This window comes from Notechis scutatus, chromosome 13 (genome assembly GCF_049901735.1).
Source record: "Notechis scutatus isolate UNSWTSFEM ecotype Mainland chromosome 13, rNotScu1.2, whole genome shotgun sequence".
NCBI classification, from domain to species: domain Eukaryota; kingdom Metazoa; phylum Chordata; class Lepidosauria; order Squamata; family Elapidae; genus Notechis; species Notechis scutatus.
In genome coordinates this window covers 12,490,806-12,516,932 of record NC_142021.1, presented here as the reverse complement: position 1 = coordinate 12,516,932, position 26,127 = coordinate 12,490,806, and the positions used below count along the sequence as shown (strand labels likewise).

At 49.3% G+C, this 26,127-nt stretch overlaps 2 protein-coding genes across 3 annotated transcripts in view; one reads left to right on the top strand and one right to left on the bottom strand.

Annotated features, from left to right (window-relative positions):
* Positions 1 to 7,632: 7,632 nt before the first annotated feature.
* RSPH14 (radial spoke head 14 homolog) overlaps positions 7,633 to 26,127 on the bottom strand; it is an 81,661-nt gene continuing 63,166 nt past the window's right edge. The window contains 3 exon segments of the mRNA XM_026682876.2: positions 7,633 to 8,501; positions 9,726 to 9,862; positions 10,012 to 10,237. Coding sequence (XP_026538661.2) covers positions 8,263 to 8,501; positions 9,726 to 9,862; positions 10,012 to 10,237 — 602 coding nt within the window. The 3' untranslated portion in view covers positions 7,633 to 8,262.
* GNAZ (G protein subunit alpha z) overlaps positions 19,275 to 26,127 on the top strand; it is a 57,911-nt gene continuing 51,058 nt past the window's right edge. The window contains exon 1 of one of the 2 annotated variants that reach the window (XM_026682874.2): positions 19,275 to 19,547. The gene's annotated coding sequence lies outside the window, so the exon portion shown is untranslated. Of the gene's footprint in view, positions 19,548 to 20,018; positions 20,471 to 26,127 lie in introns of those variants that run through there. The other variant, XM_087943027.1, reaches the window with a different exon arrangement.

Sequence of the window (26,127 nt, the reverse complement as noted above, 5' to 3'; positions counted from 1 at the left end):
AGTCTGTATCTTCTAACAAGGCAGGCTCAGACCTCCGAGTCACAACACTCCAGTACGGAAGTACTCAAGAGGAGGCAGTTAACTCCATTATCCCATCCAGGCAGTTTGCAGCCGCAGCCCTCACAACCCGTCAGAGAACAGCCTCCCTGCAGGCACCTGGGGACTCCACATAAAGACGATCTCTTGACGAAGGAGGGCTTGGGGTGGAAGGGGAGTACATTGTACATCCTACCAGAGAACCTTGATCCTGCAGAGGAGCCACGATGCAGAATCTGCAGGGCATTTCAAGTTTGTGAATTCCCTTCACCTGGTGAAGAGACAGTTCTGGTGGCCAAAGATGAAAAAGGACACAGGAGCCTATGCGGCCAGCTGTCCTGTGTGTGCCTCCATGAAATGCCTACCTGGGAAGCCTCCAGGCTTGCTAGAGTCAGTAGCCAACCCATCCAGCCCGCGGCAGGAGATATCCAGGGGCTTTATGATGGAATTTGGACTGAATGGCTAACTCAGTTTGTGTCAGCCTCAAGATATCTTCTACTTCTTATATCTTCTGCATCCTATCTATTGCATCTTCTCTGCTGCTATGCTATGCTATTTCTTTCGGCTGTCATTAGCAACAGGGGAGGGGGAACTTGGAGGGGAAGAGAGCTGGAGGTGTTTTGCATTCCTTTGCTGTGGGTAGCAAGGGGAGGGGGTGTATGAATTCTTGTCTTTAACTTTCCATTTCTTGGCTAGTTTCTATCCCTTTTGCGCAGCTGCGAAGTTTTATCAAAATATGTCAAGGTCAATGGACAGAGGCCTCATCACCACCTGAAGATGCCCACATGATCATATTCAGAACTTTTAATTGGAAGAGTCATTTGGACTTTGGGGGTGGGAACAATTCCATTCCTTTGTATATGTGATCTGCGCCCAATTCCTCAGATTCGAATTCAATCTGTAGCTTCCACTTTGATTTCCAGTAAAAGGATAACTTTGCTCTAATCCATGGAGTCTGAGTATTTCTTTCTTGGATCTTGAAGGGAGCACACACTGACAGTTTGGTTCACTCTCCCTTCCATCTTGAGCAAGTGGGTGATGGGCAGGGCTATCTGGGCAAACCTGGGGATGAACTGCTGGTAAAAGTTCACCAATCCCAGGGAGCTCTGCAATTGCTTTACAGCCCAGCTACTGGAAGCAGTAAAATTCTGAAGGGGGTTCCCAGAAGAACCATCCAAGCCTGCAGCACTTGTGTCTGTCCAGGACCTGGAAAGTGAAATCTAAGTTCATGACAATTGGATTGTGTCCCCCAAAATGTTGTGGTGTGTGTAACCTTGACACGTGTCATAGATTTGCCATCATTGATATAGTTCAACCTCTGCCTTTTGCAGGTTCTGCTAAAGTATTTTGGACCAATGACTATCCAGCCTCTGTTTGGACAGGAATGTACCACCTCAAGAGGCAAGCGATTCCAACATTAGGAAGGAGCTGCTCATCCCTGACCTACCTCTATTTCTCTGTAACCTCATCATTTGGGTTCTGCTCCTGTCCTCTGGGAAGACATGTCCACATCCTCCCCTATGGAGCAACATGTTAGATGCACTATCACAACTGCCCTGTTTTCTCTTTTGCAGACTATCCTCCCCGGTTCCTTTAGATAGTCCTCAAGGGACTCCGCTTTCTGTCCCCACAAAACCTGGATGGTTGTCCTCTGAACTCCCTCCAGTTTGTTTACATTTCTTTCTGTTAAATTTCACCCTATTTGTTTCAGTTCATTATGCAAGCCTTCCTCAATCTTCTTCAACCTTCTTTTTCTTTTCTAACGTTTTGTGTTCTAGCTTTTGTGTCACCTGCACAGTTGACTTACAGAGTTGGAACGGACCTTGGAAGTCTTCAGATCCGACCAGCGGCAAGCAGGAAATCCTATACCATTTCAGACGAATGCTTGTCCAATCTCTTCTTAAAAATCTCTCTGATGGAGCACCCACAATTAATCACCCACTGATTAATTGTTCTGTCAGGAAATGTCTCCTTAGTTCTGGGTTGCTTCTCTCCTTGATTGGTTTCTGTTTATTGCTTCTTGTCCTGCCTTCTGGTGCTTTGGAGAATAGCTTGACTCCCTCTCCTTTGGGGCAGCCCCTGAGATATTGGAAGACGGCTATCCTGTCTCCCCTGGTCCTTCTCTTCACTGGGCTAACCAGGCCCAGTTCCTGCAATCGTTCTTCATATGTTTTAGCCTCTAGTCCCCTCATCATCTCTCTTGCTCTGCTCTGCACTCTTTCTTGGGTGAGGTCTAGGTCAACAACATCTTTTTAATATCGTGGCAACCAAAATTGGATGTAGCATTCTAAGTGTGCCCTTACCAAGGCATAATAAAGTGGTATTAAGACTTCATGCTATTTTGATTGTATCCCTCAGTTAATACAGCTAGGATTTGCTTTTTTGGTGGCTGCCATTGTTCATTAGACGCCTAGATCTCTCTTGTAGTTACTGCTATTGAGCCAGGTTCCACCAATCTTGTACCTGTGCATTTAGTTTTTCTTGCCTAAAAACAGAACCTTACATTTCTCACCATTGAATTTTACTTGAAATTCATTGCTTCATTAAGGTTTGAGTGTGACAGTCCACCTGATGCTCCCTATTCCAAGCTGATATGAAGCTTGTTATCTCTGTGTGTGAATATTTGCTCCATTATGAATACACCTAAGGAAGCACCATCTGGTGTTTATTTTGGTTGACTACCAATTGCCATCAACTTGGTGTTGATCCTTCATGCCACATAGATGGACCTTCTCCAGAATGGCCTGACTCTAACGCTGCCCTTCAGGTCTCCCACCAATGTGCCTTGCAATTGACTTCATCCTCTTTGCTGTGGTCCTCTTTCTTTCCACCTCTCATCATTAGGGGCTTCTCAAGGCAACTGTGGCATTGCACAACCAGAGGTGGGATTCCGCTGGTTCTGACCAGTTCTGGAGAACCGGTAGAGGAAATTTTGAGTAGTTCGGAGAACTGGCAAATACCGCCTCTGGCTGGAAATTTTACAGTCTCCTTCCCCTGCCATGCCCACCAAGCCTTGCCCATAGAATCGGTAGTAAAAAAAAAATGAATCCCAGCACAACCTGTCTGAAATATGACAATTTGAGCCAGGTCACTTGTACTTCAAGTGAGAACTCTACATTGATTTGTTCAACGATTCTTTGATTTGTTCTCTTGGACATTCTCCAAAACTTCTCCAAAGCTAAAGTTCAAAATATTGCTGCTATCTTGCTTTGTTAATGTCCAACTTTCACTGCCATAGGATGTCACCTTGCCTGACTAATTCTGAGCTTGGGAGGTAGACCATATCTTACCATTTTATTCAGAGAGGATATCAATGCTTGAAATAAAAAAAATGTTCTAAACAATTGGCTGATTTCCACGAACCCCATGGCATTTCCCCAGCGTACCAAGCTAGTCACTCTGTGAAGGAAGGAGAGGCATCTGTCATGGCTTGTTTGTGGCAGACTCACACTGGCTCTTTTATTAGCTGTTGTTTTCTCTGGTGCCATTGTTTTCTAAAGGCTCACAAGCAAGCCGTTTAATAAGCTACTAAAGGATCTTGCTCAGAATATACTTTAAGCTGAAAAATGTGCAATTTCCTGGATTCTCCTGCTTCCCTTTCTTAGCTGCAGCCCCAACCTTCTCTCTCCTCCAGCCTGTCTTTTCCAGGAGGCCTTCAAGATTAGAGAGAGAGGTTCTCTGGGCACCTTTGCTGGTTCCTCCAATGACCTGGGATGTAGTTTTTCTGGTCATGGAGGCCTGAATTTATTTAAATGAGCTGTGTCGTTTATATCCCGCCTTGTTTATCTCAAACCACAATTCCCTCCTTCCATTAATGGCAGAGTGAGTCAGCAACGGTTGGGCTGATCTTCTAGGAAAGAGCAGACAGAAAAGGTGTTTTGAAATGCTCCACTTTTTCCATCCTCACCTCTTAACCACTCATCCATTTTCACTTTTAGGTTCTTTCTGTCTGTCTGGCCAAGCAAGCATTTCCTTCCCCTCTATTATAAAGTTTGGAATAAGTGGCAGCCTTGGAGGGGATGTCCCAGTTGGAGGTGTTGCCCATATTCCGGTGTCATCCTATGCCTGAGTGAATCCAGAGCCTCCTTTGCCAGCATCTGTTTGTTTCCCATCATGCCTTGGAGGAGAAACACCTGAGGTGATGCCTGGTGGCCCTTCCTGCCTTTGATGTTGTTCTGTATTTGCATTCTTGTAACCCTGCGTTCTGATTGGCTAGGACGCACAGCATTCGGATTGGCTGAGTGTACGGCACTGATTGGCCGTTACGGATCGACCGCGATTGGCCTAGCCGATCGCGGGAGATTCGAACGGCTGTCATTGGCCGCGGCGCCGGGTACAAGTTCTATATAAGCCGCCGCCGATCCGATGCAAGCAAGCCGATCTACCAACTAATAAAAAGAGCTTGAAAGTCACTGGTCTTGCGTCTCTCCTTGGGACCGATCCACCAACCTACAAGATGTACTCCCCTTCCCTCCAAACCCTCTTCCCCTCCCCCCCTTGTCCCTCCACTCTTTTGCTCCCCCATTTGTCCTCTGTTGGCTCCAGCCCTTGACGGCATATTTGCTCTTGGAGAACATTAGTCCAACTCCTGCCTGGGGTAAGAATCCATTAAATGCCATTTCAGTCAATACGACGACGGCCTCCCTGACAGATGGCCACCCCAGCTTTGTTTAAACACCTCCACAAAGGAAGAGTTCCGTGTCGCCTGAGGCTGCCGGTTCCATCACTGAACAGCTCTTAACGTTGGGAAATGTTTCCTGATATCAAGCAGAAAGCGACTTCATGGTTACTCAAGCCCATTGTGTCCTGCCCCGTTCTTATGGGGAGGGGGCAGCAAGCAGAAAGCGTTATCCTTCTTTGCTCATCAGAGAAATATGGAAGCAGTACAGTCACAGAATAATAAAACCACAGGGTTGAAAGTGTCTATGGAGGTCATCTAGTCCAACGCCCATCCCAGACAGAGGCCTCTCCAACCTTCTCTTGACAACTTTAAGGAACGAAGCACCGGTAACTCAGAGTGATCCTACTGCTCCACAGCTCTCACACCAGGACATTTTCTCCTTATTTCCTTCCTCTATGAAGCTCCTTTGGGAACTCTGGAAGTAACTTCACAGCCTCTTCCTTGAGATAAACTTTCAAGGAAAGAACTAGGCTACATTCTTCTTTTGAGAAATGATGAAAGGACTGTCCAGACCCCAAAAGTCCACCAGCAGAACTGTAGATTTGGACGATGGAGATCGGCCAAGGGCTTTGGTTGCATATGCTGAGAGTGAGACACCAAGAGGAGGGTTAGCTGGATGAGTCAGAGCAGCTGAAGGGGGCCCCCCCTTTGGGACTTAGACCGAAGGTGTTTTTGGTGTGTTTGTGGGTGTGCTTGTTTGCTGGGTGGGGGGGAGGGGATGCTGAGTACCTGAGGTTTGCTGAGCCTCTCCCTGAGAGGATGTTATTGGTTATTATGGGAAGCCCTTTAGCTTACATTTTAATTAAATCTAGGTAACTGTAACCTATGCCCATGCTTACTTCTCTTAAATTTCTGGGACAGTGAAAACTAATTCCTGGCCATCTTCCCTGGAGCACCATTTTATCTAACTATGTCCGCTTTTTTCCACTCTGAACATCCCTGGATTCTCCAGTCTGTCCTCCTGTGGCACATCCTCAAATCCTTGTATCAACTTTGTAATCTCTTTCTGGATATCTGCCCATATCTTTCTGGAAATGTACTGCCCAGAATTGTACACAGTACTCCATCTGTTATATCCTGAATATGTATTGAGAAGGAAAAATTGAATTAAAATTAAAGATACTGTAAACAAGCCTCACAATGGATAATGAGATACTGAAATAGGGGATAGCCCCTGTCTTTTAGGATTGACCATTATCATCAAAGCAACCAGCAGCCAAACAAGGTGCCACACACGAGCTCAGGTAGAGTAGTAATGAAGGCGTATGATGTGAGATGAAGACTCCTTGAAGTCTACAACCCCGAGAACAGACGAAGAAGAGGACGATCAGCAGGGAGGCAGATGGATTGTAGCAGCAACATATTCACCTTCGGAAGGTCTAGGTTGGAGAAAGGTTATCTTGAAGAAGTCTATTTATGTGATCCTTAAAAGATGATGCTGGGTTGATGGCAAATACTGATAGTCCTTGCTTTGTGACCACAACTGGGACGGGCAACTCAGACATTAAACAAAGCAGTTGCTAAGTGAAATTGTGGTTGTGTTTATAATCAATCACTCCAGCTGTGTCTTACCAGCACAGACTAGGGGGAAATCCTCCCCTTTGAAGCAGCTTCCTCTGATCCAAGCCAGAGTCACCTGAGACTTCCTAGTAGGTAGCTGGCTTGGCTACATCCTCCTCAGATGCAGGGTTTCCAGGCCACAAATCCCCCACTTTGTCTGTGTCCTACCTTCTTCTCCCCTGGCTCCTCTCAGTCCAATCTCCCAGTCTGTCCAAATCAAATTGCCATTTCATTCTGTCACCCTGGGTGTTGGGCAGATCTCTCCATTTCGTCTCACCTGCAGATTGGATCAGCAGTCCATCCATCTTTGTGTACAGGTCATTAATAAAAGTGTGGAATAACACTGACGCCAAGATAGATTGCGGTGGAATCTCACTTGGACACAGACACAAATGCTGTGCAGCTCATCTCTTGCTGGGGCCTCTTCGCAGAAACGCTTCCCATTACTGAAGAAGCCAGCCTGTTCCCACCAGGAGCATCTGCACAGCCTGCCCTCCTTTCCAATATCTTCTTTCTTCCTGGGCCATATCTCTTCTTTGCCAAAGCAAATTATTTCAACCATTATACTGGACAGAGTGAAGAAAATTCCACCTCTGTTCCCTCTCTTTCAACCAGCGTAATAACCGGTTCGGTGAGCGTGTGGGAAAACAGCTGAGGCGCGGCGACCTGCTGTACTGCACGAATCAGCTGGGCTGCAAACACACAGAAATAAAGGAGAGACTAGAGCAGGGGTGGGTGGGTGGGGCCAACTAATCACCCAAACTAACTGGTCCAAACTGGCTGAATCCCACCCCTGCTTTCACCGCCCCGCCCCCGGCCAGTGTTTCATAATATCTTTATAGCAGGGGTGTCAAACTCAAGGCCCAGGGACCAGATCCGGCCCATGGAGTGCTTAGATCTGGCTTGCAGGGCCGGCCTGGAAACAGAAAAGGACCGGCCTGTGGGGGCCTCTTCAGTGAAAATGGAGCTTTGGGGGGGGGTGGTTGCTCCCTCAGCTCCATTTTCACTGGCAGAAGGCTATCAAAGCAAACTAAAAACAAAACCAAAGGAGAAACGTTTCCCCTTTTGCAGTGGAGCATCCAAGAAGGGACAGGAAAGAAGAAAGGAAAAGAGGAAAGGCAAAGAAAAAGAAGGGAAGATGGGAAGAGAGCAAGGAAGGAGAATGAAGAGGGAAGGAAAAAGAAGGGAGGGAAGGGAGGTTATAATGAGAGTGAGGGAAGGTCTCAGGGAAGCCCTGCCTTAGTACTTGGTGCCCCCCCCCCCCGACACGAGTCCCGTGTCACGCCCATCATGGCCACGCCCACCCCTGGCCCTCTGAGGTCAAACAGAACCCGGATGCGACCCTCAATGAAACTGAGTTTTACACCCCTGCTTTAATCCTTCTCGTTTATTCCCGCAACTGAGAAGAGCATCAACAGATCAGAAGTAAACGGAACAATAAAATAAAGAAGAAGAACACAATGGGAAGACCTCAATAGGATAGCCCAAAAGATGGACATGTAGAGAGCAGGGAGCAAGAGGGGGAGGGGGAGTCTTCCATCAATCCAGCAGCCCTCTCCCCTTTGGACCCCAAGCCAACCAGCGGAGCCAGGTCTTTTAGGCTAATTGGGCTCCTGCAGAAGGAGGGCTGGACGTTCCCAGAGGGAAGGCTCTTCTTTTGGATCCCACCGCCCAGTCGGAGTTCTTTGACTGACAGGATCTGAAGTAGGCCCTCTCAGCCAATCGGGGTAGGACGGGCTTGACCTAGTCGTGGGATGAGACGGTTCATCAGGTAGCCTGGCCCTGTGCCGTGAAGGGCTTTAAAGGTCATGGCCAATCGGCTGTTTTCATTCTGCTCCCCTTCCCCTCCACCCTGAATGGTATCAAAGGAGACCCTCCACCAGGCAGCTGCCTGCTCTCTTTTACCCAGTTACACCGCGAAGGAAACGCTTCCCTACAGCATCGGGGCTCCTGTCAACTTTATGGCCAGTTCCTAAGAGGGCTTTCTAAGGTTTCCATTCGATGACCTCTATGGCAATCTCGGCAGCTCTCTGCACAGTCAAACTGGAGTCGCGCAGATGCTTCCGGAACTCCGGCACGTGCCTCAGCAGCACCAGGCGGCCTTCTGGGGCTTCGGACAACATGGTCAGGGCCTTGATGGCGTAGAGGCGGACTTTGCTCTTCTCGTCATGGATCAGAGGCAGAAGATAGTCAATGGCTTCTGCATTAATGGCGGCATATTTCCCTGAAACGGAGAGAAAACATAGGAGGGAACGCACAGGCTAGCCCAGGGGTCTCCAACCTTAGCAACTTTAAGACTTGTGGACTTCAACTCCCAAAATTCCTCAGCCAGCTAGACCAGCAGGGACTGGTAAATTAAGAGATCAGATGGAAGCAGCTGCAGCCAGAAGGTCTGAATGGGCTTCCTGGCCCCCTAGGCGCAACCCAGGGTTTTATTTAGTGAAAAGTACTAGAAAATTAGCAAAGCAAAGGGAAACCGAGGAAATCCTAGTCCTGCTTCTCTAAACATGACTGAGCCCTTCCCTCTCCTTGGGGTAATAAGCACAGCCCAGAGACTTCTGGTGGAGGCACAGCGAACTAAGCACGTCTCAGATAAAGGGAGAGACAATGAGTGGAAGAAAGACCAAGGAATTGGCAAATAGATCTGTTCTTTGGAACTCCCCTGGATAAGGAGGGGAGAGGAGATGGCCCACGTGGGCTCTGGCCGTTGCTCCTCATGAGGTGAGTGCAGGACGGTGGTCTCCCATTGGTCCGAGAGCCAGGAGATGAAGCCAACATGCCAAGAGAGGGCGGGGCTTGAGCGGCAGTGGAAAGAGAAAAGAGGTTTTGAAAGGGCAAAGAAGAAATCAAATTCTATGGCATTAGTTGATGAGGCTGATTGTTAGAAGTAAAAGGAAGGAATATAAAGTTGGTTTATTTGATCAAGATTAAAATAGATATGATGTCATTTCTGGTAACACCAGGACTGAAACGATGATGCTTTATAGATTTGGGTAAAGAGATGGGATATGGGAAGAAGAAAACATTTGTTGTAATTTAAAAGGAGGTGAAAAGTTACTAAAATTGTTTATACTTGTGAGGAAGGTGGGAGCAACTTTTGTAAACTTTTTTCTTTTTCATATTTTTTTTTCTCTTTTTTCTTTCCTCCACTTTTCCTTTTTCTTTGGTTTATATTAATTTTTATCTTTTCAATTATAATTTTAATTATACATTTGTTTTTAATTGTGATGAATTGGAAATCACTCCTCTATGTTTTTATCTTTCTTTGCACTTTATTTTTATTTCTTTTTCCTGAGTTTAGGTTATACTTATTTTCACTACTCTAAATAAAATCTCTAATAAAAATGGTGAGAAGGAAACACCTTAAGTGCAGCCCAGGTGCTCCCCCAGCTGTGTCCCCAGGAGACCCCCCTCCTGCCCCCTTCTCTCTCATGGAGAAAACGCTCACCTTGCGTGGTCACTGCCGAATTCATGAGGGCCCCCGCAGCATTGGCTCGCACTTCTGAATCCTCATCTTCCAGCAGGTTGACCAGGTCTGGAAAGACGTCTTCTTTGAAGACCATGTTCTTCCCCTCCAATGGGACGCTGAAGTGGGAAAACCATCCCTTTGGGTCAGCTGAGGCTGGCCTACTTGCCTTGCCCTTTTGACCAGCCAGCTAAGCCGAGAGGGAAACCGCTCTTGGCAGACATGGAGCTACCCTGCAGCTCCTTCGCCATGTGCCGGTGTGCCTCACCTGATGGCCATGAGGGCCTCGGCAGCCTTGCACCTGATGGCCTGTGAGGGATGCCGGAGCTTCTCCTTTAAGACAGAAACGGATCCTCTTGCCAAGGCCTCAAAGGCTTCGACTCGCAGGCAGCCTGTTAGGGTGTCCAGGATGAGTTCTTGGATGTTCTCCTTCTCTGTCTTCAGCTTCTGCACCAGCGGTGAAACCAAACCACTCTCCACTATCCCAATGGCCACTGCAAGAACAAAGAACAACTTACCCTTCCCTTTCCTAGTATGATTTGATTGGTGATTGTACCCTATGACTATCATTAAGTGTTGTATGTTATGATTCTTGATTCTTAACAAATGTACCTTTTCTTTTATGTATACTGCGAGTATTTACACCAAGACAAATTCCTTGTGTGTCCAATCACACTTGGCCAATAAAGTCTTCTTCTTCTCTCTTGTCCTTACAGATTCTCTTCCTACTCTGCTGTCCTTACCATGGAGGGGAAGGCGAATGGCATTCACCACTTGTGACAAGAGCCCAGGGAAGGACATCCTATAAAATATGCTGCTTTGTGTGATTTTTATTTTTATTTTATCCTAAGGAAATACTTGCACTATTGGTCACAACCACGACCTCTTCCTGCCCTCAAGCTCTCCTCTGGGATGTCTCCAAGGAGAGGTGACCTCCTTGCCCCAAGCTGCAATTCCGAAGGTTTTTGCAGCAGGTCATGTTAGTTTTCATTGTTATGAAAGAGGCCGGTAAATTTAGACTTTGAGGATGGAGCTGGATGTTACAGAAACAAATCCTGTGCAGAGCTTCTGAACCTCAGTGAGTCATCTTGATGGATGAGCTGCGCAAAAATCATGCAGGGCAGCATTTGAAGCCACCCTGGAAGCACCCTGCTCCTGCTCAGCCTCTTCATCTTGTCCCAGGGAGTTCCTCCGGGGAGTATTTTGTCCTTTTCTACTTTGAAATACTTACATGAAGCCCCTACAAAAAGCCCTTCAGAGTTGGGGATTTCTGCCTCATTCTTACAAAAACACCCCCCAGGACGAAGTCCCTTGCTAAGTGAATACCAAGGAGGTTGCCTCAGTGCCTGGACTCATGGAGGCCATCCACCTTCATCCTTGGTCCTAGCCAATAGGCCAGGGGTGGCTAAGGAATTCTGGGAGGTGAAGTCCACAAGTTGCAAAGGTTGGAGAGTCCTGTAATAGCCCAAGAAGGGATGGGAGAGATCACAGATGATCTCGTGGACAAACAAGCCAGGACTCAATCCAGTCAAGGTCTCTTGACTAGGAGACAAGTTAGTACAGGAGGTTCTCAACTTACAACCATTCATTGGGCAATCATTCCCTGTTACAATGGCACTGAAAAAAGCGACTTAAGACCTGTCCTCGTAGTTACAACCATCTCAGCATTTCCACAGTCACGTGATGAAGATTCAGCCCTTTGGCCACCACCAGCAAGTTGACCATCCTCCCAAGGCCACATGATCGTCAGCTGCAAATTCCCCAAACAGCTTCCCACAAGCAAAATCAATGGGTGAAGCCCAATTCACTTAGGAACAGTAGGATTCACTTAACAACCATTGCATAAAAGGTTGTAAAATCAGTCACAACCTCCTTACTTAGCAATGGAAATTCTGGTCCCAACTGTGGTCATTGGTTGAGGATTCCCTCCCTGTATGTTCTTGTAGGTTGACTCCTAAGTTGAAGATTCCCGGCACCGCGTTTTGGGAAGGTCATTGACAAAGTGGTCCTTCAGTGTCTGGAAGGGAAGCAAGTTGACAAGAAAATACGGATGGGGTCAGGAATGGTTGGAAAGGCTGGGCATATGTCTAACTTGCAGAAGACTGTAGGGAAACGTGATCGTGGTCCAAGAAAAGGCTGTACAGTAATGTAGACAAAGAGGCAGAATTGTTCTGTGTTGTTCATGGGGATTAAATTACAAGGAAGACTTCAGTTGGATTTCAGGAAGAATGGTCACCTGTTCAAGAATGGAAGAGACTGCCAAAGGGGATGATGGTGTCTCCTTCATTGGTCAGTTCTTTCCATGAACTAAAATGCCCTAAAATGCCCTCAGAATAACATAACAGAGTTGGAAGGGATCTTGGAGGTCTTCTAGCCCAACCCCCTTCTCCTTATTTGTAGATTGGTTCTCTCCTTCATTGGTTTCCATCCATTGCTTGTTGTTCTGCCTTCAGGTGCTTTAGGTGGACCCCTTGTTCGTGGCTCAAATATAGCCAGGTCCTGAGGACATCTAGGGAGTTAGTTTCCTTGTGATCTCACAGTCAGGCCTACTTCCTGTCAGCTATTTGAAGTTTTGGGTTTCTAATGTGGCATGACTAACTTCCAAATAGGAAAATTAAAACTCAGGACTCAATGTCCTGAATAGTCCAAACCTTCCAGGCTATTCTTATGGTCCTGTATTTACCAAGCAGGAAGCTAAAGCATCGAGGAATTCGCTGACATTGTTAAGGATGAATCCTAATGAGGTGGAGGGAAAGCCTGAATTCATCAGGTGCCACAAAGAGGGCAGACACCACTTCAGGAGGCTGGAGGAAAAACCTGAGGGCTCAGTTAGTCCGATAAGGGAAAAATTGGGGAAACTTTCAAAAAGGTGTTTCTTTCCGTTATAAACTTTAGGAAGCCAGTTTGGCTTTGAACATATTTGCTTGTTTGGGCTGCAAGTCTTAATCAGATATACAGCTTGTGATTTAATTTTCAAGAAATTTCTGCATTCAATCAGTGCAAGGATGTCAAAACTTTCCCTACAACCACGTATAATAAATGGTTCCCTGAGACATTTTCCAGCTCTTAACATTAAATTGGTTGAAGTTTGATGATGAACGACTATGGTGGTGGTAGATCAAATGACAATGAAGTAGTTGATAAAAGTGACCCTTTCAAAGACTAGACTGAATGCAGGAGGATTCCTGTTTATGCTTTTGGATTTTCTCCTGCTCTTCCGTAGATCTCAAAGATCCTAGAAAGATGGAAACAGCACCAGGAAAATCTAAGAAAATTCCAGCTGGCTGGCAATGTTTTGAAGACTTCCCCACTAAATGCGAGCAGATTAATTATGGTGATTCCACACTACCTATCTCTTTTGGATGTAGTCCAGGCCTCCAACCTTTTGTGAAAAGGAGCAAAAATTAATCTGCAGGTTTTAATTCCAGAAACAAACAGCTGAATTGAAGTCTGGCTTCTTCAACAAAAAACCATAGAGGTCGGGGGAACTGTTCTTTTTCAGAGCAATGAGAAGCCACAGATCACTATTAAAAGTGGGGAAATGAGATGGAGCAGTATTATGTTGCAATTCCTGCCAGAGTGGCTTAGAGTTTAAAAAACAATAATAATCTGAAATAAAATGTTCAGGGTGCGATACTTAAATTAAAAATAAAATAACAAAGACAACGACAAAACTAAAGCAGATTTCATTTTGAGAAGCAATAAAGCGAAACAACAGGCATGTTGACAGGAGATCCCGCACCGGAGCAATGTCTGGGTGGACAGACTGAAGCCCTGTGGCCAGGAAGACTGTTCCCCCTGCTGATCTTCTGATGGGAGATGACCCAAAGCTGTTCCAGGCTTTGCAGGCCGAGGACGGCAGCTGAAATGGGGCCAGAGGCAGAACCTGGGCAAACAGTGGGGCATTTTCAGGATTCAAGTCATGTGGCTGCTTTGAGCTGCCCCGCTCAACAATCGGGTAGCTGTTTTGAGAGCTCACCCTGCACCGAGGAAGACAATGGAGGGATTCTTAGGCCATGAGTCAGGGGAGGCAGCGCTCCTGGTCCCAGGAGGGTCTGGGCTGGCAGAAATTGGGCAGAAATTCGTGCCAGGGAGGCCACCGGCATTGCTAAAGACCAGTGGGTTCGGGGAAGAGGCCCTGGCTACACACCCCCTCTTCCTGGAGGAGGATCTTCTGCTCTTCCTGGTCCTGGAGAACATCTGTCTGCAATATTTTGGGGGGCTCCCACCCAGTCTGTCCCAGCGTCCTGGCAGAGGTGAGTGGTTTGCCTTTTTCTTCTCCAAGCAAAATGCTCCCTGAACTCTACATTCCGATGCGGCACAAATCCACATTAAATGTGCCTATCGGCTGAACACGTCTGGCCATGATTTGCAAGGAGAGCAGGGGGGAGGCTCTGAGACGGGGGCCCTGGGCTTACCAAAGAAATGGGGCTGCCCTTCAATCTCTGCTCCGGGGCCAACGACAACAGCAGCAACAGCAGAGGAGATGAGGTTGGGGGCCAGCTGGAGTTTTCCCAGGGATCAGAAGAAAAGAAATATGCAGACTGACACAATTAGAGTCAACGGATCCAGGATAAGATGCAAATGGTCAGATAATATACAGTACATGGGACACTGAGTCAGTCAAGATGCTCAGAACGCTTTCTAATATGAATTCAAGATGCAAGAGCAATATTTTTAAGATAACAGCGTATCTGGTTTCAAGAACAAGGGCAGAATAAGGGCATTTAACTTTTGGTATCTGATTTAAAGCGAATCCCTGTAAATTATATTCCAGAGGATCGATGGTCACTATTCATTGTAGGTCATCAGCTGCAAGAATTAGATTTAAGTGCAGCCAGGTGGACAATGGTTACCTTGTCTGTGGGTTGATGGAGAAAGAGAGATTTTGCTTGTGTACACAATTGGAGCTTATACATTGGCCTGGGAAGGAAAAACGGATTCCAAAAGCAACACTTCCATTGCCTGCGGATGAATTCCATCTGTGGCAGTGGTTCTCAACCTGTGGTCGTTCGCCCTTTGGGGGGCGAACGACCCTTTCACAGGGGTCGCCTAAGACCATAGGAAAACACATATTTTCCACATATTTTCGATGGTCTTAGGAACCGAGCCATAATTTTATGGTTGGGGATCACCACAACATGAGGAACTGTATTAAAGGGTCGCGGCATTAGGAAGGTTGAGAGCCACTGATCTGTGGGATGACGGGAGTAAATCAGAGTTAATAAGTAGAGCCTTGATACTAGTTGAAACCACATTTGACAATCAGCTCCTTTGGTCTTGTAGGAGTATTAGGTATGTTCACTGCCTTGACTTACTTATAAAGTAATAAAAGCAGGATTTAAAAAAATCTAATTAATTAATTAAAAGGGGGTCAGCCTAATAAGGTAGACCAGACTAAGAAAACAGTGCCACATAGGCCAGGATTACTCTTATTGTAGAAAATTTCAGTTGTTTATGGGGGTGATGGGAGGCATGAATAGATTAGACTAGATTAGAAGATAGAAGAGATGAGAAGGGATTGTAACAACTACGGCAAGATAATTTGCAAAGGCTGGATGTGCCTATCTTCTTGTGGACTAAGGAGGGGCCGGAGACCTTTTCTCCCATTATTTTCTTGGAGGGGGCTCCAGCCCCTCTTAACTGTGTTGCCTTGGTAGCGGCTCTTCCTTCAGCCCTTCAAGGCCATTCCCTCGGTCCTCTACACAATGTCACATTTTGTCATTCTCGCCCCTGCAGATGCTTCTGAGCTGCCAAGTGCTTGGCAAACATGGCCTTCAGTAGCCACTGGCCTGGAAGAAGGCTGTCTCCTTTCTTTGGGCCCAATGTCTGCTCTCCTTCCGGGCATTAGGCCTGACCGATCCTCTTCCTCCTCTGTTTGCTGCCCAATTAGCTCCCTTTCCCTGCTCCACACCATTGGCCCCGCTGCCTTCCGTTACTGTCTTCTCTTGGGTCTGCAGGCATCTACCTGGCTCTCTAAAATCATCCACTCATATTGCGTCCCCTTCTTTAAAAAAAACACATTGCTTAAAATACGAGAAGACAAAAAGAGCAAAGAACCAAGGGGAAAAAGGCAGTGACCTCAGCCTAATCAAACTCCCAGTGCAACCCCACTGAGAGCGGAGGGTGGAACTTCCCGAAAGGACCCCAGTCCCCTGGCCTTGCCTGACTGAGCCTGAATCTTTTCCTCCCCATGCAGACCCACCGCCTCTGGCCACGGGGCATCCCTCAGCTGGCAATTGCACCTGAATCCACCCACACCTGGATCTTAGGAAAACTCTCCTTTGTGGCTTTCTTGATGATTTTGCTTGGCTTCTACCCCGCCCCTCTTTTCTCTGTGGAAGGCATCAGGGACAAAGCCTTACCCCTAGTGCCATATTTATATATAGTTTTTATCTTTTTATATTGCACTTGCACGCAGCCCAGAGTTTCTCTAAGAAGGGGGGTGGGCGGTTTCTAAAATTCTCATATCCACAAAAATAAAGCAAAGAAATGAAGGGCAAATGCCCAACGCCAACCTGAAATATGAGACTAGATCTGCCAGTGCTCCGAAAGAGAAGAAAGCAACCAGATTGGACTGCCATTTGTCAGAAATGGTGTAGGGTCTCCTGCTTGGGTGGGGGGGGTTGGACTAGATGACCTACAAGGTCCCTTCCAACTCTGTTAATCTGTTAATAATAACCACGGAAACTCTGCGGGCACTTCCCAGGAGGCATCTCCTATAGGCTGACTATTCCTGGTGGAAATCAACGCCTGGGTCTCAGGCGCCATGCTTAGGAGGTGCCCCAGAGCTGGGCCTGAATGCTGATGGCCAAAGGGAGAACCAGCCCATGGCATCTGGAAGGAGGCCTGTCTTAATGCTGACATGGGAATCAACGGGCAGACTGGGAGGGAGGGAGGGAGCAAAGAGGAGGATGCGAAAGATGCTGGAATGAAAAACCTTCTGGCACAAATACTCTTTCATTTCTGGGGCTTCTCCTTGGCACACTTAGTCAGGGATAAGTTTACCTTCGCTCTCGCATTTTCAAATTGTAAAGAGGAATAGTTGGGGGGGGGAGTCTCTAAAAAGCAAAGGGACGAGGTGCGTGAGGAAAGGCGTACAAGATTATGGGCCTGTTTAGTTTTTAAAATAAAAATGACCAACAGAAGATGAGAAGCTGATTAAATTATGATTGACGACTTGCTAAAAGAACATACGAGCCTGATAATCAAGCGAGATTAGTCCGATGTGCTGAGTTCACATTTGCTGCGCTTGGAAGCGGAGTATTCACAGTAGCCGGATTAAAACCATCCCAGGTACCTAACAATCCCTCAAGCCCGACTTAAGTCCGAAGGATAATTAAATGCAAGGAAGAGCAGCTGTCCCTGGAATAGTGGCATGCCCAAAATATACCTTTCCAAGAACCTTAGACTACGGTGGGGGCTGAAAGTCGCTTTTACCCTGTTCGGAGTAGAAGGTTGATCCTTCTTTCTTTAATGGTAAGCACTGCTTGGGAAGTGCCCTTTCAAAGCTATGGAAACCCCAGGGTAGATTCCCCAAATCTCAGGTTAGGGGTCAATCCTATGGGGTCAACAGCAATGCCTGCGAAGACGGTGCTTCATCTCAGACCCTTCGCCTTTGACGGATGTATAAGCCCCGTCTTTCTGCAGAGTCGTCCTGCTACTGCGTCCTGCTTTCCATGACTATCCAACTGGGAGCCTCTGGCCGTCCACAAGAGGGCGCAGTGACAGCCCTCACCTGGCGCCCCCACTCAAGTCCCTGGTGGCTGTGGCCGCCTGCCCAGGAACCCACTGGCTCCATAGGGGCCCCAGCTGTTGGGGGCTTCGCCCTCCTGCCTCCTCCTCTTCTCTGCTAAGCTACCATCTGAAGGCATCAGACCTCGACCCCTTTTCCCGGCATGCTTCCATTAGGCGCTGGCTGAAGGATTTTGCTTGGTCTCCCTTCCATGCCTGCTCCTCAAGTCCCGTGAAAGGAATTTCATTTTCTTTATTCCATTTATTTGCTAAATTTATATTCTGCCTTGGTACCTGAAATGCTGTCCACTGCAGCTAATCACAGTAACCAACGGATACAATGCAGAATCACGCAGGCTAAAACAAATTTAAAAATGAAGCGCTGTGTTTAAGAATTCATCCACTTAATCAAGCCACTCTCTTACGGCAAAACTGGAGCCTGTCTGGGTAGAAGCAAGAAGGTGGTTTGGAGAAAACCCTTCCCTTTCCATACGTGTCACTCTTCTAGGACGGCTTCCCAAAGCTTCTCTCACACCATCGCTTTTAGGAAATCAGTCATGTCCCACCTACATTAAAAAGTCTGTATGACTAATCTGGCTTTTCTTCTTGAAAAGTAACCCATCACGGAAGAGATCTGTTAACTTCGGAATCAGGTTGTAGGTAGCTTTTGGGGGGGCTCTGTTGTAACCGTGAAGGGTTGCTACGCGGCCAGTTGTAAGTTGAGGACGACCTGTAATTCAGTCTTCTGCTGTTTTTAGCATCCTTTGTCAGCTTCTTGAGAAAGTCGCCCTTCCCCTGTGAGGCTCCCAAACCTCCGTGGAGGCATCCCTGGCATTTCCCGCTCTTCACCTCCTCCTGACTGCCTCCCTGCAAGCAGCAGCAGCCTCCCTTGGTCCTTTACGGAGACCCCACAACCCGTTTGCTGGACCTCTCGGGACTGGGGGCTCCCTTTCCAAGGCCCCCGAGGCCTGGCACCCCGAGGCCTCACGGGCCTGTCTTCACAGAGGAAGGGCCATTGCGGCCCTTGGGTCTGGCCACGGCTGAGAGAATTGGCCGCCTCGCCCAGGAGCAGAGGGCAGCCGAGGAGAGGCCCTTCTCTGGGCCAGCCCTGCAGGCCATCAGCCGAGGGGGGCCTCCCTGGGCAAGAGGGGCCGGCGGAGGGCCTGGAGGGGCGCGGGGGGATCCCCGGGGAGCCCGAAGGGGGCCGCGCCAGAAACAGGCCTCCGCCCCGCGGGGGAGCCGGGCTCCGCTGCAAAGGCTCCCGCGGGGCCGGGATCCTCCGCCTCAGCCAGCGGCTGCTCCCCGAAGCTCTCCCGGCCTCGGGGAGGACGAGCGGCCGGCCCTCCAGGCTCACCCAGCGACGGACCGAGGCCGGCAGGGCTCCACGGCTGGGCCGCTGCTAGCAGCGCATTTGGCCCGGGGAGCAGCCGACGCTGCGGCTGAAGCAGGGGCGGCACCGCCCGGACGTCGCCGTGAGGGAAACCGCGCTCGCGGGGACGGAGCCGCCGGTGCCCGCGGAGAGGCCGCCACCCCGCCCGGCCCTCGGGGAGCCGAGTCGCCCCGCCGCCAGGCTCCTTCTCCGCCCCGGAGGGAGGACGGGGGGGCGGGCAGGTCCCGCGGGGGCGCCACATGTGGCGGCGGCGGCGGCGGCAGCTCAGCGCCCGGGACGGGCTAACGGGGCTCTGGCGCCCGCGGACCCGCCCCTTCCCCGGCGAGCTGCGCCATTGGCGCGCGCCGACGCCTATCAGGCGGCGGGCGACCAATCCGGGCCGCGGAGCCTCTGCGGCGCGGCCGCCTCCCTCCGCCCGAGGCTCCGGAGCGTGGCCGGCTGTTCCGTGCGGCGGCGGGGAAGCGGCGAGCCGAGGGAGGGAGCGAGCGGACGGCAGGCAGGCGGGGAGGAGGAGGAGGAGGAGGAGGAAGACGCCCGCCCGCCCGTCCCTGCTGGGCGCGGGCAGCCGCCGCCGGCTCCTGCTTCTCCTGCCTGCGGGCCGTCGCGGGGCGCCACCGATGGGAGCGCCGGCTTCGCCCAAGCGCCGCGGCAGAGCCTGCCCGCCCCGCCGCCGCCAGGAGGTGAGTGCCGGCCCGGCTGCCTGCCCGCCGGAGGAGCCCCTTCCCGGGAGCGCCCCGCCCGCCCGCCGCGGCGCCGAGCCCCCACTGCCCACCGGCCCCGCCATGTGCCGCGGCTGCTGCTGCTGCTGCTGCTGCGGGCGCCTCTCCGGAAGCGGCGGGCGGGCAGGGCGGCGGCGGCGGCTGCCTCCTGCGGGAAGGTGCGGCGGAGCGCCCGCCCGCCCAGCCCTGCGCAGCCCGCCCGGTGGCGGCTCCTCCGCCGCTGCGGCAGCGCCCGCCGCTCCTGCCGCCCGGGGCCCCCGCCGCAGCAGCGCCCTTCCCGGCGGGTCGGGTCCCGCCAGTCCCGAGATGGCCGCGGCGTTGGCCGCTTTGCGGGTAGGGGAGGCGCGCCCGAGAGGCGGCGGGATGGGCTCCGCGGGGCGGCCAATGTGGGGCGGGTGGCGGGAGCCGGGAGGGGGGGCGGCAGGAAACGACGGATTCTCGGCCGGGGCTCCAGGGCACCGCGGGCCGAGCGAGGCTGCAGCCGAGGGGGCGAGGAAAGGCCGACTCCGCAGGGCAGGACCGAGCGGGCCCCCGGCGCCGAAGGAAGGAGCCGTCGGGCAGCTCCGGAGGAAGGCAGAGATGATGCTGGGAAAGGCCGGGCCGGTCGGGCGCCTTCTCGGAGGAGGGAACGGCTCCCCCGGGGCCCGCAGTCAACGCCAGCCCGGGTTTTGGCCGTTTCTTCTGCTTTCGAGCCTCGGGCGTCATGTCAGGCTTGACTGCTAGGGGTTTACAGGCGGGCCCTGGCCGCCTGCTTGGAAGGCCCTAAGGCCTCGGGGGCCCAAGGGCAGCCCAGCCGCTGCAAGGTCTCCGGTGCGCCACAATCCCAAGGGAGCAGCGCCTGGCGGCATCTCCACTTGGCAGAGTCTGCTTTGCAAGGGAACCAGGTTGGCTGGGATTTCTGAGGAAAGGAGGAGGGGTGCAAGGTCCCTCCTAGGCTTGACTAACTGACTAAGGGCATGGGATGAGTTGGGAAGGCCCAGGAGGAGGAGGATCTCCTGGTGAGAGCATCTGAGTTTGACCCTCATGGTTATTCACTCCCAGTCTCTTGTTTCAGGCAGCTTAAGACTCATTGGAAAGGTCTGGTAGGCAATGGCTGTCCTAGGACCACATTATCCTTACGTTAGCTAGTTGCCATGTTGATGACATCTTGTGTTGATGAATGGTTTTCATTGTACAGAGGCACAGATATAAAGTCAGCGGGTATAACGTATGATTCCTACACACTTACTTGGGAGAAAGCCTCACGAGCCTCCTCGCTGGAAATGAATCCTGATAAAAATGCAGTGGCTCAGACAGCTGAGATGAAGTTATAGCTGAATATTCTATGTACATGGTTTTGAATAAAGCAGACGTAGTATCTATGATTGAAAATGGCGAGGGGTGGCAGCGTTAAATCCTGCATACATGCTTAAACAGGTGAGGTGTGAAATCGCTGAAACATCAAAAGGTAGAAATGATCTGGCCAAGGTTGCAATGGCTTGTTCAGACCACTCAGGATATTTTATATCCAAAAGCAGATTATGATCCTGGTTATATTTAAAAAATTGAACTCTTTGACATAACATATAAGGGCAATTAAAAGATAACTTTCCTGAAAGATACCAAGACGGGGTAGAGAAAAACCACCACACCTTTAATGGCTGAAAAGTGTAAACAAAAAAACAAAAACAAAAAACCAGAAAGCCAATATCAGAGAATTATAATCTGATTTCCCAATGCAATGAGTTGCTTTTTCAGAGAATGAACACTTCTGCCATATGAGATTAGTATTCACTTTCCAGTTAGAGGTTTCTAAAAGTAGACCAACAGTGCTTGATGTGCCGTATCAGTATCCCAACTTCCAAAACAGACAATAATGAATCTCTGAAAAACCTTAAGAGCTGGTCTATTAACTTAAAGAAATAGTACCCCATCTGCTAAAGGGGGGGGGCCTCTCAGGGTTGAGAACAAAGTCTATCCACCACTGCCAATGGCAGGCAGACCACATACCAGGGGTGTCGTACAAGTCTCCCTCCAGTCTCCAAGCAAAAGAAATAGGGAAACGGCAAATTATAAACCAGTGCAAACCAGTTCCAAGTGAAGGGCCTGCACGCGTGGGGCACCAAGGATGGAGGACCAAGAGTAGGCCAGGTGTTGCCTGCACACTGTCGTCTGTAGACTAGCATCAACATGCTTCCAATTGGCGGAGGTGGCTCTTGTGTGAGGTCTTCTGTGTTTCAGAATTGGATTTTTAGATGGTTGATTGTTATGGAAAGTAGGGATTCCTCCTTAGGGTAGTCCAAGTGGAGAGCCTGCATATGAGATTATTGGGGGGAGGGTATGGAGGGACAAAATAGGCAATTTCCCTGCTCTGGATTTGTAACTGGCTGACCAACCAAACTCAACGTGTGGTCCTCAATGGAACTGCATCTACATGGAGGGAAGAATGCAGTGGGGTACCTCAAGGCTCTGATTTAGGCCCAGGACTCTTTATGAATGATATGGATGAGGGGATAGATGGGGAGCTCATCAAATTTGCAGACGACACCAAGCTAGCAGGAATAGCTAACACTCGGGAAGATAGGCTTAAGATACAGGAGGATCTTGACAGACTTGAACATTGGGTGCTATCTAACAAAATAAAATTCAGTGGTGAAAAAAGGAAGGTTCTACATTTAGGCAAGAAAAACCAAATGCCCAGGAACAGCGTATGTGGTACCTTGCTCAGTAGTAGTAACTGTGAGAGGGATCTTGGAGACCTAGTGCACAACCATTTAAATATGAGCCAATGGTGTACGGCAGCTGCCAAAAAAGGCCAACACAGTTCTAGGCTGCATTGACATAATCAAGATCATGTGAAATGTTACTACCATTTTATAATGCCTTGATGAGGCCACACTTGGAATCCTGCATCCAGTTTTGGTCGCCGTGATTGAAAAAAGATGTTGAGATTCTAGAAAAAGTGCAGAGTAGAGCAACAGAGATGAGGAGGGGACTGGAGGCTAAAACATAAAGAATGGTTGCTAGAATTGAGTAGGTCTAGTTTATTGAAAAGAAGGACCAGGGGGGGACGTGATAGCAGTCTTCCAATATTTCAAGGGCTGCCCCAAAGAAGAAGGAGTCAAACTATTCTCCATAGCACCTGAGGGAAGGACAAGAAGCAATGGGTGGAAACTAATCCAGGAGAGAAGCAATTTAGAACTAAGAAATTTCCTGACAGAGAGAACAAATTAATCAGTGGAACAACTTGCTTCCAGAAGTTGTCAATGCTCCAACACTGGAGGTTTTTAAGAAGAGACTGGATAACCATTTGTCTGAAATGGTATAGGGTTCCCTGCCTAAGCAGGGGGTTGGACTAGAAGACCTCCAAAGGTCCCTTCCAACTCTGTTATTCTATTCTATTTTATTCTATTCTATTCTACTCTACTCTACTCTACTCTACTCTACTCTACTCTATTCTATTCTATCCTATCCTACTCTACTCTACTCTACTCTACTCTACTCTATTCTATTCTATCCTATCCTACTCTACTCTACTCTACTCTACTCTACTCTACTCTATTCTATTCTATCCTATCCTATTCTACTCTACTCTACTCTACTCTATTCTATCCTATTCTACTCTACTCTCATTCTATTCTATCCTACTCTACTCTACTCTACTCTACTCTACTCTACTCTATTCTATTCTATTCTATCCTATTCTACTCTACTCTACCTCTACTCTACTCTATTCTATTCTATTCTATCCTATTCTACTCTACTCTACTCTACTCTACTCTACTCTACTCTACTCTATTCTATCCTATCCTATTCTACTCTACTCTACTCTATTCTATTCTATTCTATCCTATTCTACTCCACTCCACTCCACTCCACTCTATTCTATTCCCATCCCACAGCATGCCATTGTCTGTCAGTTAGCATCAACATGATTCCAACCAATAGGTTGGTTTTGTAGATGGTTGATTGTTAAGGTATGGATTCCTTCTTAGGGCCGTCCATGCTCATCCTAATACATGATGGGAAATTGAGCTGCAGAGGTTTCAGCCAGTTAGGCAAAATGGCATCATAGGTTTGTTAGGAGGGGGATGGCGCTGGGGCATCAGACTGAACCGGAAGCTGCTGAGGACCGTGTGGACTTCCCTTTGGAACCTGCCCATCCGTAGCTCTACGAGGGAATGTAAAAAATGCCAGCCATGCTATCAAGCAGCCTTATTTTCAACTGCTCTTTGTTCCTCTTTCATTCTTGTAATCTAGCCAGGTAAAAGCCGTGCGACAGAGCCTTAATTTAAATATGCATTTGCGTCACTGACAGTCTCTCCAAAGGATTCTACTTGTACAAATTGTTTTAATTCTGCAGGTCTGAGAAAGGGAAATTCAGCTGATGTGGTTCTTTGGGTCTTTAGAAGAGGCCGTCTTGATGGAACTGAAAAGCTGCAGCAGGGATTTGAATAAGTTTATTGTTGAATAAGAATTATCCTTGGAACAACTTTAGGTACTTCTGACTAAACAGATTCCATAAAAAGGCATAGCAAGAAGAAATAACGAGCTGGTCTGAGGTTTTTACGGCATGAGTTTATATAGCCTGTCTGCTTCTCTAGATAGTACGCATTATGCAAGATCCATTCAGTACACAGACTTGGGCCAGTGGGCGGGGGGAGGCGGGGCAGCTGCCTTCCTTAGGGACCCAGCCTGGTCTTCTGCCTGATCGGCAGGAGGGTCAGATCGGCAGGAGGGAGTGGAGGTCTCAGCCGGGGGCATTTTGTTACTGGTGGATGCCAAGTGACGATCGGTGAGCTGTGGCATAGCCCAGAGGGCTTTGGCTGCTAATTGTGCAGGGTTCCTGGCAGAGTGCAGGGCGTGGGGCAAAACCTCTGCCCGTGAACCAGCAGCGCCCCGGTTTCAGCAGCGGTGCTCTGTGACAGCTAGCATGTTGCATGCATGCAGCTGGCCCCATGCAGAATGCAAGTCAGGCTTGGCTGTCTCTGCCTAAGGCTGGCCCCAGTTATGGTACCAATAATAGAGAATATTTATAACTAAGGCTGAAATGGGGGAGGGGGCTCCTTGGTGCCCTCTGAGTTTGGTTGTTTTCTTGTGGACCTTTCATGACCCAAGTAGGTAACATCATCAGTGCGCACACCACTCCTTTCTATCCCTGAGGATGTTATCTAGCTGGGACATGAAACGTCTGCAAGAAAACAACCATGCTCAGAGGGCACCAGGGACCCCACAGTGATGGTGAAAGGTGCCCTCCTTGCTGGGACTGATGCCCTGGTGTTGGTGTTGTGCCAATTTTGCATGATGCCACTTGCCTGTCAGAAGGAGCCCAACTCGGCTCTGAAGAGGAAAACGGCTTATTCGCTTCACCCAGAAACGCTTCTACCCAAACGTTGCCCCGGGATTCAGTCTCCTTTTCTACCCTCGTCCCACCCGGCATCCAGACATTGATTTTGGACCTTCAGAGATTCTCTGAATCCAGGTGAAATGACCTCATCTGCTTTTGGAAAGTGATAAAGCGGGTGTAGGTCAACCCAAAGTTATCCTGGCCTCTGGGGCAGACATTCTTAATGGCTGGGTGTTTTCAAAAGCGGCTGGTGACCCAGATCTGCCACCTCAGGTGCCTCCTGCTGTTTGTCTCATCTCCAAGCAGAGAGGCAGTAGCTCTTCCGACCCCCTTTATAGCCGAATGAGAGAGCTGGGTGCAAAGCTCTCGTTCCCCCACCCCACTTCCATAAAGCAACCCTGAATCACAAGGAGGCAGTCTGTAATTAAATGGGTGCAGTTCTAATCCAGCTTCTCCAGGACTTGAAATGATATTTACTATTCAAAATGGGTTTTGTTTCTGGGAAATAGAAAGAGAGTCTAACACCTGTAACTTATTAACAGAAGTTCTTTCACCTGCCTTTTTTTATTCTAAATGCTACAGAACCAGCCCTTGGATAGCCCAATTTTGCACGTTAATGAGTCGTTCTAAATTAGGTAGGGATTTTGGCTGAATAAGGCCGTGTTTAGAAATGTGGCTTTCCTTGGCAATGGGTTTGCCAGTTAGCCAAATCCTTTGCTCCCATCACCCCAATTCCAGGCTGAAGAATAACAGAGTCACAGAGTTGGAAGGGACCTTGGGAGGCTTCTAGTCCAACCTTCTCCTCAAACAGGGGACCCTTCACCATTCCAGACACGTGGCTGTCCAGTCTCTGCTTAGAAACCTCTGGGGACGGGGGGGCTTGTTAGGAGCTGTGGGTCAGGTTGTGTGGCTGGGGAGCTTGGTGGAGCTTCGCTCCTGGAGTGCCCGGCATGGGTGCCCTGCGGGAAGCCTTTTCCAGCCTCTTTGCCTGGGAGAAATAAGGCTCTTGCCACCCCTGCTTGGGAGGACCACCTGGTGAAGCTGGTCAGTCCTTAGGGGCTGCAGGGACAGCGGGCAGCCTTGGGGCCCCACGGGGCCTGCAGAACAGGGTCCTTGAGCCTGGGGACTCTTCTGGTTGAAACCTGACAGGGTTCAGTTTGCGGGCTTGCATTTTTTTTCCTCCCCCTGCTGGCAAATTTACACAGAATTTTGGAA